This window comes from Pollicipes pollicipes, unplaced genomic scaffold, assembly GCF_011947565.3.
Source record: "Pollicipes pollicipes isolate AB1234 unplaced genomic scaffold, Ppol_2.1 Scaffold_7262;HRSCAF=8765_pilon_pilon_pilon, whole genome shotgun sequence".
NCBI classification, from domain to species: domain Eukaryota; kingdom Metazoa; phylum Arthropoda; class Thecostraca; order Pollicipedomorpha; family Pollicipedidae; genus Pollicipes; species Pollicipes pollicipes.
Genome location: NW_023597055.1, coordinates 9,270,021 through 9,284,138, shown reverse-complemented (window position 1 = coordinate 9,284,138; position 14,118 = coordinate 9,270,021). Strand labels below are relative to the sequence as shown.

At 50.5% G+C, this 14,118-nt stretch overlaps 1 protein-coding gene across 1 annotated transcript; it reads right to left on the bottom strand.

Annotated features, from left to right (window-relative positions):
* Positions 1 to 689: 689 nt before the first annotated feature.
* LOC119113396 (annexin A3) lies at positions 690 to 13,945 on the bottom strand. Its single transcript, XM_037237718.1, has 9 exons — positions 13,917 to 13,945; positions 12,929 to 13,001; positions 9,295 to 9,362; positions 6,255 to 6,369; positions 4,910 to 5,120; positions 4,184 to 4,336; positions 2,573 to 2,746; positions 1,859 to 2,049; positions 690 to 1,024 (listed from the first exon to the last, which is right to left on the bottom strand). The coding sequence occupies exons 1-9, from the start codon at positions 13,943 to 13,945 to the stop codon at positions 959 to 961; spliced, it is 1,080 nt and encodes a 359-aa protein (XP_037093613.1). The 3' UTR covers positions 690 to 958.
* Positions 13,946 to 14,118: the final 173 nt, after the last annotated feature.

The following is a 14,118-nucleotide window of genomic DNA, read 5'->3' as shown; positions in this document are numbered from 1 at the left end:
GCTGATTCCCTTGTGAGTTTGATGTGTCTTATCGTTGCATAGTTTTCTTATAGTTTTTTGTACATCAAAGCGTCAACTTCAATCCACTCACCCCGGCATGTGGTATTCAGCCGGCCACCCAGACGCGTGTTAAGTTTCATTTCCGGTAAAATGGTGTTAAACTGCTCCCCGGTTCGGGTTAGGAGCAAGGTGCTGAGTTTGACTTGAAGACCCTGTGCGTTTTCCGAAAAATGGGGGCATGACGGCCAGCTCCAAAGGATGGCCGATCCAGATTGGCGTTGGACGAAATGGATGTCCATCAGATGTTCATAGCTCATAAACGGTGAGATGTAATGCCAATGTTCTCTGAAGCATTTATATTAAAAATAAAGATGAATGTACGTCATACATCCACTTAATACTTTGCTCGTGTTGGTAAAAATGCATTGTTGTATGTGTTACCGAGCCGTCTTATGATCACCCAAATATGAAAAAAAATATGATCACCCAAAACGGTTAACTCACACAGTGCATTGTCCCGCATCGTCTGTTTATTGCTGGACAATGACGCTTTGGTCCCTTGCGCTAAGACCTTCAAGCTATGTTAGTCCCACGGACAGATTTACGTTTGTTAGTGAGCTGACGTTACGTCGGTTCTGATAGCTGGATCCGGCTCTGAATCAGGGAACGTAAGCTACATCACTCGGACGCCCAGATACATCAATTTATTTATCAGTCTCTACAGTTCTTCACATTGCCAAATCCGCGCAAGAAAGGACGCGACAAGCGAGCGCGACCTAAAACGTTGGGCGCAGACTGCGGATCGTTGTAATCTCCACAAGAATCAGATATTGGCCAGGTTTGTTTGATACTGTGATATTGTCAGAAAACGCATAGCGCTTGGAAACAGGTCGCATTTAGGCTTCTGGCTATGAATCGTCACTAGCCACAGCGCATGTCACCGGTCGTTGGTGGCAAGTCACTTGCTGGGGCTGCGGCCGCAGAGTGAGACGAGCGCCTCCTCATAGTCCCCAGTGGACTTGAGCTGAAACAAGGCATCGCCGGGTCGTCAGGTCAGCCGAGGGCGTGAAATGACACCAACGATATGAGTCCCCGCTGAGCGCGGAAACTATCCAGGATATGAGTAGGAGAAGGCGACGCAGGCGTGGTCTGTTGGGCTCAGCTGGCTATGAAATCAGGTATGCTTTTGTTCGAGGTGACGAACAGAGAGAATGTACGATTCGGCTCACAGGCAAGCGTGTTTGCGCCATGTTTGCGTTTTGCGCTGAGCTTAGCTGCATTTGGCACTAACAGCACACTTCGTGATCAATGTTATGTTGCATTTCAGAGCGCATGGGTACAAGATTAGGGTAAAACAAAGACCTTAATAAAGCTAATAGCCAATGCAGTGAAGCGAGCATCACAAGCGTTAAAAATGTACGGCAACTTTAGGAGGAAAATGACTATCCTCACATCTATATTAACCTCACTAGATGCATGAATTCCTAGTGTTTTGATAACCTTTTGCCCTCTGGCATTCGACCTTTTAACGATGTAGCAAACTGTACTGTACTGTAGTATTGTAGCAAACTTTTACGTATAAGTCCGTGGTGGCCTAATAACTCCGTGAGTCCCCGCGAGATTCATATACCACAGCAAGTGCGAAATGTCACCAATGTTGCTCAGTCGTACTACGAATACACCATTTTAACCGTTTATAAACCGTTTTAACTGCTTATAAACCGTTTTTGTCCCATCACGAGTGAGATAGGATTCGAACTCGAGTCTCCCGATTAAAGACCGCGGCGCTTCCTACCGCGCCGACCTCTGGCGTGGCGCCAGCCGCGTCCGGTGCCGCGCCGCGGCCCGCCAAGCTCACCTCGATGTCGTCGACGAGCGCGCGGCCGTACTTCAGCCTGTACTCCTCGGCGATGGTGGCCAGGTCGATCTCGGCGCGCGACACCACGATCCGGATCAGGGAGCTGTCGTCCTTGCTGAGCGGTCCTCGACCCCACAGCGCGTCGTGCAGGCGCAGCGCGAAGTAGCGCGGCAGGTTACGGGTCACCTCCACTGCGGCGAGGGGAGGGGTGGGTTAAGTTAGGTTAGGTGCCGCCCTCCCCGGCGATTGGCTGATGGCTTCCACTGGCAAGCCATTTCGAACGAGGAGGGCTGGTTTGGCTCTATGCCCTGCTCTTTGCTTGTCTTGCTTAGAGGCCGAAGAACTGACAAGTTGTGAAAGCAGTAAGGCATCGTTTGAGGCATAACGCGGTTTTCCCTTTGTGTACAGCCGCGACCTCTGGCCCTCCTATTTAATGTCTATCACTTATCTCCAATTCTACCTCTCGCACTGATGGAAGGGGGGGGGGGGGGGTCGATACGACCCCCTATGCTTTCTGAGGATACTTCTCCCGCATGCTGTATAATCACGCCAGGATTTTCGGTGGCCCCCTAGGGAATCCATATCGCTTACATCTTTACATCTTTTCTGCGTGCGTTTACATCTGCGTACTTTGACATCAAGTCCCCTAGACGAGGGCTGAAAGAGATTCTCAGGATGTCAGTCGGTCCAGCTGAACCATCTCCATCGCCTTACCAATGGCCAGCACGGCGTCCTCGACATGACGCGAGAACTCGTCCTCCAGGGCTTCGGTGAAGGACTGTCCGGCGAGCTGCTCGTACTCCGAGAAGATGAGGGCCAGCTGCGCGTAGTTCTCGCGCGTCAGGTAGTACTTGAACGTCTCCTCTTGGGTACCGAGGCGGTTTTCTCCTGCCGTTGAAGTCACGGGACCGTCAGATTAAGAACGCTGGTGAGTTAGATTGGCGTTGGATCAGGGAGAGCCAGGAAACCTTAAAAAGTTCAATGCTTTATGTGAGTTTTTCAGTGCAGCTGCGAAGAGCATTGCACACACGTAAGCGCGCCGCTATCGGCCTTGCTCCGCGATAAATAACTAGGAAATCAAAAAGCCGCTTAGAGGCCTCGCTTAGAAATGACCAATAAACATGTGGCGACAAGCGTCAGGCATGCGATGACTGCTTTAAATACTTTCCAATCACTAGAATCGAGTCCATGTCCGACGATAGGGCGTCACGTCAAGCGGATTCCAGATTCAAGCGGATTCAAGCGGATTCCAGTCTCCAGCCACGGCTGAAACTTAGCAAGGTGGAAGCAAGCATTTGGCAATGCTTCAAATGTGAAGCAATGTTCTGAGATGGTGGCCTCTTGCAGCCTTTGTCTGCATATCCAGGTAAGTTTTTAGCCGTTGGACGCTGATATTTAGTCCAAGGAAGACGAAGATTGCAGCCGCCTTCAACGCTGTTACGCTCTTGGTTCATGAGTCTCAGCGCCATTACCACAGGGTATGGGCACGGACAGACAATATTAACTGAGTGTTCCATGGGTAAGGTGGCATGCGTCGGTTTACCATCAGATTATTTATCGGAGTGCTATCATAGAAACACACTTCTCGCAATCCTCATATGACTATTCAGACGCTTCATCACAACTCATGAATATGATGTACTTATGTATATGTAAACATACATTATAGTATACATATATATATATATATATATATATATATATATATATATACATGTTATATGTATGTTAACAGGCACACACACACACACACACACACACACACACACACCACACACACACACACACACACACACACACACACCACACACACACACACACACACACACACACACACACACACACACACACACACACCACACACACACACACACACACACACACACACACACACACACACACACACACACACACACACACACACACACACACACACACACACACACACACACACACACACACACACACACACACACACACACACACACACACACACACACACACACACACACACACACACACACACACACACACACACACACACACACACACACACACACACACACAATATATATATATATATATATATATATATATATATATATATATATATATATATATATATATAACCTGTTGTATGTATGTTAACAGGCACACACACATATATACACATATATGTGTATATACATGCATATATATATATATATATATATATATATATACATATATACACATACCTGTTAATGCGAGTGAAGGCTTCCAGCCCGCTGAGCGTGTCACACCCGCCGCCCCCATCCCCAGCCATCACCACTCCCGCAGACCCACCGTCTTGGTAAAGAGCAGCCGCCTGTTCCCTGGCTCGCTGCTTGCTGACTTTGAAGCTGTTGTCTCGGCTGCCGTTGACGAGCGTTACCAGGATGTCCTCCAGGTCGCTTCTGAAGTCGCCCTTGATGTCATCCAGCAGCGTGTCCTGCTCGACTGAGGAGTGACACCGCGTCAGACAGTGCATTGTTGGGTTTAGCTGCAGCGAACGGCCACCGCACATTGCATGTCCCTCAGCACCAGGAGTGGATCACGTAACGCTAGCAAACACACATCAGATAGAGTCGTTATTAGGCTCAAGAGCGTAGGCGCTAACCGACTACACACAGAAGTTTTCTTCGACTTGGTTCGGTGAGCGCCAATCGGTGACACATGGTTCGGTGAGCGCCAATCGGTGACACACGCAGACGCCTCAATGCTGTCTCTGAGCTCGTGTGGGGGTGACAGCGTTGAGCACGCCGTGCCGAGAGCTTTCTAGGGGAGGCTGTGTGACCGCCACGGTCCGCCTCACTGGCCTGCCTGAGGCTTCTGGTGCGGAGACAGCGTGCCCTGCCAGGTCACTTGCAACCCCAGCACTCCACCTAACGCCGCGACAAAAGCAGAGCGAAGGCAGGAGCGAGCGAAACGCCCGTGGCGCACCAGCGCTTCGTCCGGACACAGCACCAGCGCTTCGTCCGGACACAGCGGCCTCGGCTCTGGAGGCTGAGCGCTCTCCCGCGCCCCACTCACTGGCGTAGTAGAGCGGCGCGATGATCTTGATCTCGTCGTTGGTGCTGCTGATGAGCGTTTCCAGCACGGTGTCCTCGTCGGTGCCGATGCGGTCCATGCCGTCGTGCAGCTCCTGTGCCAGGTACTCGTAGTAGGTGCTTCCCCGAAGCAGCGCCTGCATGAGGTTCTCGAAGTGGCCGCGCGTTGTCCTGGTCACGTCCCTGTACAGGTTCTGCATGGCAGGAACAAGTGGGATGAGGAGGGGCTACTCAGAGGAATGTCACACATTTCGTTGACACATTTGTGCTGACTGGTTGTCAATGGAGTTCGACTTTGAGTCTCAATTGGCAGCTGGATTGAACACCCGAACGCGGCATATACAGTCGGGCTGTCGAAGTTGAACCAACTTTCGTCCGCTCAACCAAGGGTGAACGGTGAAGCTGCGTGCATGCTTTTGGGTTCAGATGAAACTGTACCTGAATCCAATAAGTGGATGCTTGGATCACAACATCGATGCAGGTCATTATTCTTTATAATAGATAAATGACCTGATGTCATGATAGACTGACTTGTTTTCGTTCGAAACTTGCAGGCTGGTAGATGAGCGAAAATCAGAAAAAAGCTAGAGACACGAAGTTCTGGTGATCGTCATCATCGGTCACGTAGAGAGGGGACAGAAAAGAAGAGGAAAAGTGTGCAGGACACGTATCCTAGCCCTGCGATTGCCCGCTCTGCACTGGCGGCTCACAAAATCCCGCCTGCCTGACGCCGGCGCTGCCATCTAGTGATGACTCCCTTCAACCACATGGCGTTTAGATGGAATCTGATGGATGATGTGCGGCAACTGTTAAAGCCTAACACACTGTCTCGTGGTTTTTAACCGTGCGCCATCTATTGTCACTCAATCTCACCAACAGGCCACCAATAGATGTCGCTGCCGGCGTCAAACAGGCGCGAAATTTGCAGCCGCCAGTCGCGCACAGGTAGTTGTTGCATGGGTAGGGGACGTGCCAGGCTTATGTTTCTTCCCTTCTCCTTTCTGTCCTCTTTATAATGCCTGATGATGGCAAACGCCGAAAAATTGCATCCCCAACTCTTCTTCCGATCTCCTTTCTTCTGATTTTCGCTTCTCTATACAGCCTACAAGTCTCCAAAAGCAAGCAGGTCAGATCACAAATCTGATCGCTCGTTCGTTCCGACAGTTTAAGTACAGCTTCCTTTCACATACTGCAAGGCTTTCAGCGAATAGCGCACCCACGTCGCGTTTACAGCGCGTGCTTCAGCGCGTGGGCAAAGATCAAACTGAAAAACGTCCGGGGCCCAAAGGAAGGTCAGCATTTCACGCAGGGTGTGGGACGAGACTGACCTTGCCATAGAGATTGGAGTAAGCCTGCGATATGAGTGCCCTCTCGGAGAAGGTTCTCTTGGTCAGGACATCGATCAGCTCGTCGTCCGTGGCGTCAAAGTAGCCGATAGCAGACCTGTGGAACGGTCACATCACTTGAGTGGTCGCGCGCTGGATCATCTCAGTGGTTACGCGCTGGATTATCTGAGTGGTCACGTGCTGGATCATCTGAGTGGTTACGCGCTGGATGATCTGAGTGGTCACGCGCATCGCATGGGCCTCGCAGAGCCAAAACAGCTCTCAGTCAGGGATCTGTCAGAGCCAGAACACTCCTCAGTCAAGGATCTGTCAGAGCCAGAACAGCTCTCAGTCAGGGATCTGTCAGAGGTGGAGCAGCTCTCATTCAGGGATCTGCCAGAGCCGGAGCAGCTCTCAGTCAGGGATCTGTCAGAGCCGGAGCAGCTCTCATTCAGGGATCTGCCAGAGCCGGAGCAGCTCTCATTCAGAGATCTGCCAGAGCCAGAACAGCTCTCAGTCAGGGATCTGTCAGAGCCGGAGCAGCTCTCAGTCAGGGATCTGCCAGAGCCGGAGCAGCTCTCAGTCAAGGATCTGTCAGAGCCAGAACAGCTCTCAGTCAGGGATCTGTCAGAGCCGGAGCAGCTCTCATTCAGGGATCTGCCAGAGCCGGAGCAGCTCTCAGTCAGGGATCTGTCAGAGCCGGAGCAGCTCTCATTCAGGGATCTGCCAGAGCCGGAGCAGCTCTCATTCAGGGATCTGTCAGAGCCGGAGCAGCTCTCAGTCAGGGATCTGTCAGAGCCGGAGCAGCTCTCATTCAGGGATCTGCCAGAGCCGGAGCAGCTCTCATTCAGGGATCTGTCAGAGCCGGAGCAGCTCTCATTCAGGGATCTGCCAGAGCCGGAGCAGCTCTCATTCAAGGATCTGTCAGAGCCAGAACATTCCTCAGTCAAGGATCTGTCAGAGCCAGAACAACTCTCAGTCAGGGATCTGTCAGAGCCGGAGCAGCTCTCAGTCAGGGATCTGTCAGAGCTGGAGCAGCTCTCAGTCAGGGATCTGTCAGAGCCGGAGCAGCTCTCAGTCAGGGATCTGTCAGAGCCGGAGCAGCTCTCAGTCAGGGATCTGTCGGAGCCGCAGCAGCTCTCATTCAGGGATCTGTCACACGACAATGTAGATTCGGGGAAGATATGCGCAGCTTTCAACTTAGAAACGGGTCTGGCTCTTACATCACACTAACATCACGATGTTATTATGTCATGTGTTCTGGCATCAATCAAAGCCATCGTATGAAATGATTCGCCTAACTGGACCAAATTCGTCGAATGGAATATAAACAGTCTGGAATATACTCCAGAGAAATCAGTAGACCGCTGGCAAGAGAATCGCTTAAGCACGTGCATGCATCATCGGCATGTATTTCCTGTTCTTTGAGCGACTCGTCTGCCGTTGCTCTGCGTACTGGGATTTCCGTGAAGAAGTTCAACGGTTGAAATATGGAAACGGCAGACGTTTTCAGAACCCCCACATCACGACTGAGGCTCCTCCGATGTCATACAAATCAAAGTTCTTCTTGTGGCCTTGTGCGGCCCGGCACAAGACCACAAGAGGCCCGGCCCGGCTGTAGGCCGGGCCTTGGCGGAGGCCTAGTCAGGATTTCGCCCCAGGAAGAGGGCAAATCGGGTCGAGTTGAGACCGTTCCAGCCAAAGTGGACGCTCTGGCCGCTGATTGTAAAACTTTTTGGGATCCGCTATCATTGTAGGCTTGGAATCCCCTTGTGATACTCCTCGGGATCCGCTTTTAAATGATAACACTAGAGACGCCTTTAACTCCCAAGAATTACTGTGGATTTTGTCCCCAGGTGGCCTCGCCACGTCCAGATGGGTCAGGACCCGAAGGCACCCTGCTTGGCTACGCCACTGGGGCTCGAAACGTGCGTAACTGGAAGCTCGGAGCAAAGACCAGCTCTGTGGTGATACACTCACACCACGTCTCTGGCTCAGCCAGGGGCGCGTCCGGCGTCTGTCATGGGTAAAATTTGGCTTTCATATGGCCATCTCTGGTGGTCCTGCCCGGCCTCCGCGGGCCATCTTTGGTGGTCCTGCCCGGCCTCCGCGGGCCGTCTCTGGTGGTCCTGTTCGGTCCCCGTGGGCCGGCTCCGGCGCTTCTGCTCGGCCTCCGTGGGCTGGACAGGTTCCAGAGCCCCGGCAACAGGGGCTGGCGCCTCTCTCCCGGCGTCTGTATATACAACAGCAATCTCTCCCTAAGCCCCACACGGCGGCGGTACCACGCGTCCAGACCTCCAGACCAGGTCTCCTGCCCAGGCTATCACTTTCATGTGGGGATTTTGCAGCTGCTTATGTCACTTTTCAGGCATTCATACCTGGAACAGTACCCCCTCAGTCATCCCTCGCTGCTTTGCTGCCTCGCGAACTCCCTGAATCGTCGGTAGGCCACAAACAGTGCTTACCCCAGCGCTCAGTGCTGAAGAGTGCCTGTAGGTTTCAGCCACCTTCAGGTGCTGGGCTTTAGGATCAAATGATATCACGTGCCTCTCAAGATACGCATCCAGCATCGCATCGCATCGCATCGTGCCTCTCAGCATGGCGCTCGGACTAGTGCACAACTTGCGCAGTGTAGACAGTGCCGTCTTGCGAAAGAGCTGGGGCAAGGTATCCGAGTGACGGATGGAATAATCGGCCGGGCTGTTGTTGTTCAGTTCGTAGAGTACTGGACTCGCAATCGGAGGACCTTGGTTCCAATCATAAATGGCAGAGACGCTTACGAGGGGAGCGCCGTAACCTTAGCATTAAATCATTTTTTTTCAAATACGTTACAGGTAATGACTGCCCACCATCTGCTAGATGTGGCTTTGCCGGTAGCTTTAACTGTAAAGCAGGCCCGTGCATTCTCCTTCGGAAGTTCCCTCTGTAACGACTTTCAGTGCTCGTTTCCCGGGCTACGCCGTGCAGATGGAGGAAATGAAGAATGTTGCAAGTACTCACACATTCATAAGTGTTCTGTATCAACATGCATAAGTCTACTTACTTGAGCCGCCTGGCGTCGGCGTCGGCATCAAAGTACGCCGACTCCCGAAGTGTGGGACGAGCATTAAGCTGAAATCAGTGATGAAAAGCATCAGCGTCTGGTGAGCGGCAAAGCCGTCGAGTGACACCCTTTCGACACCTCTGGCAATGTCGGTCACAACGTGCACTGTCCATGTAATCGGTTGAAAAAAAACGGTGCATGTATTACTAAGAAGCGGTGAGAACACGTGGCAATGGATTCGCGGAAGTGGAACTGCAGTGATCACTGCGTATGACCCGGATTACTGCATCGATGCCTTGCAGATGAAAGTAGTCGAATAATAGCGCCCAAGTTATTACAAGCGTTTTAGCATATCGCTGTCATAAAAGGCGTTCTGAAACTGGATGAATTTTAGAAGCATAAAGTGCAGATAACGTGTTCAAATTTGGTCTCGTTGCCTTGTTAAGAGGTAATTCTAAGAAAGGTATTTTTAGGACGCGTTGGAGCAAAACACAGGCTCATCAAACTGATATAAATTGTTCCGAAAACAAACAAGGCATATGGGTAGGCATGACAAAGTTCGGGACAAAAGGTAAGCATCTGTTTGTATCATCGCCCTATGCGAAGGTGAAACGACAAAAGTGAATTACATAAACCCATCAATTATGTGACTTTCCTAACCGAGTCATCGCCGGTGCTTCACATCAGTCAAATATCTCCCCCCCCCCCCCTCCTCCTCTCCTCTATGCATGGTCCGGTTCGGACAAAGGTGTTACGTTTCGCTACATGCCGACCTGGCAAGAAGATAATGTTCGGGCGGCCAGCATGAGCCATTAACCCTTGCACTACCGAAGACCTCACCAGATCCCACCAACCTAAAACTGGCGGAGGAGGAAGGAGACGGGGGTGGGGGGAGTAGACAACTACCCCCTGCTGTCCGGGGCAAGATGTATACAAAAATATACGTGAAACGCCGTTAAAAAGTGTCTGTGCCTTTTTAAAACAAACAACCTTTAGTAATGTTATTTATTAAGTTGACCGCAGGCCAAGGTCACATGACGCCATCTTCCTGTCATGTACAGTTGACCCCATCGTTTCAATCTGCTATAAACTGAACGGTTAGGTGTGTGCAGCACTGTGCTCAGTCCATACTTATACGCTGCAAGCGTTTGACCGAGATCAACCAGTTTGTCAAGCCAGTTTACGTTTCAAGGTTCAAGTGTAGGGCAGTGACGTTAGATAGCTATTTGGGTAAAATGTCACGAGCAGATGAGGACACAAACGCTGTTAGGTCTCATGAAGAGTAAAACAAGCCAACCGTGCGTGTAAAGTGCGTTTTGTAGTCTTCAGATTAATAAAGTCAAGTCTTCAGATTAATGAAATCAATACCATCTTACAAGTTGAGAACATATCATCACAGAATGAAAGTAAAGCTCAACAGGTCGGCCAACTATGACGGAAAATTTATTTCTGGACTTCAGTAGCGGCAACGCTGCGTAATAAGGTACGAATGCAAAAACAATAGGGACTGGATGATCAGCAAGTGTCGTATTCAACCACCTCCAGTGAGATGCCGAATACCTAAAACTATCTGGGTCATTGATCCGGCATGACCTGGCACCCAAAATTGTCGGATAGCTTTGACATGGATGTGGGATAAAGGCATGAGTAGCACCAGGCTGAAAAGTGTCGGCCGTTCTGCAGTTGACGTAAAAATGTCACGGGAGCAAAGTGTCTCCGCCCAGAGGGACATTTGAGGGACATTTGAGGGACATTGTCACTGAGAGGGACATTTGCCGGGGGCTGACCCAGGGGGACCGTTGGGAGGCAGCGGTGTAGTTTGTGGCGGTGTGCCCTCACCCTTGTGCGTTATGGCTATGGCGGGCGCTAAACGTTGCATTCTTCATGCCAATGTAGATAAGCATCTAACTGATAGTCTACCTCAGATCCAAACTCCCTGCAGCCTGCTTAGAACCCGAAGCTCTTGACGTCCCTGAGAGCTCAGCTTCTTTGGTGAAACATGTCGAGGCACCCTCCGTTTTGACATAGTGTATCTACATTAATATGTATATACATATATATATAGATATATATATATATATATATATTTCCTTTTCGCAAATGTTGTGTTGTCATTATTTGTTTATAAATTTACTGGTGCGTGAAATAGATACCTTATGATAACATAAAATCATCACTCAGTAATCATATGATTTCTTACGTCATTTAAACATTTGTGATCGCGTTGTTCTCACTAGTGAAACGCAATAATTTGTGCTTATTCTAAATCTTTACATCAGCATATCGATTTTAGCATTTTCGCAACATTTGTAGCTTTCGTGAAATTGACCTCAAAACTGAAATTTACATCGTACACCATATTGATTTGTGGTCGCCTACCATATCGCGCATGTCGTAACATGCTGATTTCGCTTGCTTATCATGATGACCGTTATGGCAGTTGCCTATAAATATGCATTCGTACGACGCGTTAGCTTATGATTATTACACAACCAAACTTTTAAACTTGCGTACTTTTCCCAAGATTTCCCGCTGAGTGCGCGATTGACATTTTGTAACTTAACAATTGGTGTCAGCCCACTCTTCCAGGGATCGCTTTTAATTGCGACGGACAGGAGGTGATTTTCGGTGGGATAAAATCTATGTCTACTACCCTCGCGTAAAAAAACAAGGGAGCAAGTTTCGCTCCACACACTTCATTCCGAAATCAACAACACATGTTTAGTACGTATTTGTACGCCAGTCTTCCCGTTTGTCAATTTTGAGCACCAGCGGACGTTTCTTACGTCCAGTAAAGATAAACGTGAACAACGTGTAAAATTAGCAAAATAGTGATTATCCCTTCCCCCCCCCCCCCCAGGCACATAATCCGAGCAAAAATAGTGTTATGAAAATATGGATATTCACGTAACAGCTCCTTACAGTAAACCTTGCATGCGTGCTTTTCACGATGCTTTTGACAAAGTCCCGCGTATGCTTCCCGCTACGTAATATATTTGATATAAGTAAATCGTCGATCAGCGCCTTTTTCGGCGCTATGAGTTCGATTTCTTGCGCTGAGCTAACCACCTCCAGTGTATCGAGAGGTCTGGTTAAGAGACGTTCTAGTGCCAAAACAATGACTTTTTTGACGGCCCTCAATGTTACGAGCTGTTGTCATCCTCAAGACATTTTATCGGCGTAAATTACGGCCTGCTGCATGCCCTCCGCCTGAGACTTGTCTGGTGAGCATCGTTAGTCCAATTATCCGCCCATCGCCCTGGTATTTGCGTTCTAACTCCTTGCACAAGTCTACTGGGCGTCACCGGAGTCCGGCGCCTCCGTCAAGTTTCCAACGCCCAGTGCCCCTGCTGACTGTCGCTGTAGATCAGTCAGTGCCCAGCGCCCCTGCTGACTGTCGCTGCAGACCAGCCAGCGCCCAGCGCCCCTCCCGTGTGTCGGTGTACACCGGGCAGTGCCCCTGTTCACTGTCGCTGCAGACCAGTCAGCGCCCAGCGCCCCTGCTGACTGTCGCTATACACCGGCCAGCGTCCCTGCTGACTGTCGCTGCAGACCAGCCAGCGCCCAGCGCCCAGCGCCCTGCTGACCGTCGCTGCACACCGGCCAGTTTCAGCGCCCAGCGTCCAGTGCTTACCCGTCGGGAGTGCGCGCAGGCCACGCTGAGTGGGTACGACTTGCAGAACTTCCAGACGTCATAGTCGGGGCCGCTGGGTGTCGGGCACCACGCCCGCGGGCGCGCCCCGAGGTCCCGAGCCGCCCGGCGCCGGCTGCGCGTTCGTGCAGCAAACCTGGGAAAAACGGCAGAATTTAAGCGTAGGAGGGGGGGGGGGGGGGGAGCGCGTACTCGGTGGGTATTGCACCGATATGGTGAGCTGTTCAGTGACGGAGTGTCCAACCATAGCGGTGAACTCATGCAGAGGACGGGCCTTGAGAGAGGCGTGCAACGAATGTTGTAACGCTCACCTCGCATAATCGACCACTGGGGCGACAAATGACTACAGGATAAGTGACTTGCACGTGGTGCCGTCCTTGTGACGAGGAATGCGGGCCACCATGAGCAGTCTTTAAAGGGAATGTTCCGCATTTGAAAATGTTGAAGTATGTATCAGATGTGATGAGACAAGCTCACTCAGAGTATTGGTAAACTTTTTAAATAAGAAAGACTACCCTGAGCAACACAATTTCTCTGTTTATTTAAAATGCCATTCGATACGTCATTATTTGATTATGCCATCGCAACTTGCACACCATTGATTGAGAGCCAGTCGACCGCCGTTGTATCTGGAGATTGTGCTCACGAACGCCAGATATCAATGACTCGACTTTTATATCATCCTTGGCCTTGAACGCCGCAAAGCGTATGGAACGGCAGGATTTGAATGACATTATTATGACGTCATTAATGCCAAGGTGACCGTGAAATACTCTCATCGTAAAGTCTCGCTATTTTCGCGGGCGAATCGATCAGAAACTAGAATGGTTTAGGTCTTAAGAAAGGCAGGGCAGACAACTGCACCAAATGATCTCCAAGATGGCCATTTCAGTTCAAAACCAAATGCCGAGGCGAATTACCCCCTTAAATGAGTCTCCTACATGTGAAACCTCAGTACGGAGCATCTTACCAGCGAGAGACCGGTGCCCAGCCTCTCATGTGTGCCACTTGAGTGATGACCTTCCAGACTAGGACACTCTTCTAGCAGCCTTTCAAACAATAAGAGCTGCCAGAGCCCCTCTCAAGTTCAAAATCGCTGCGCCAACACCCCACGCACACAGAAAGAGAGAGAGATAGAGAGAGAGTAGAGAGAGAGAGAGAGAGAGAGAGAG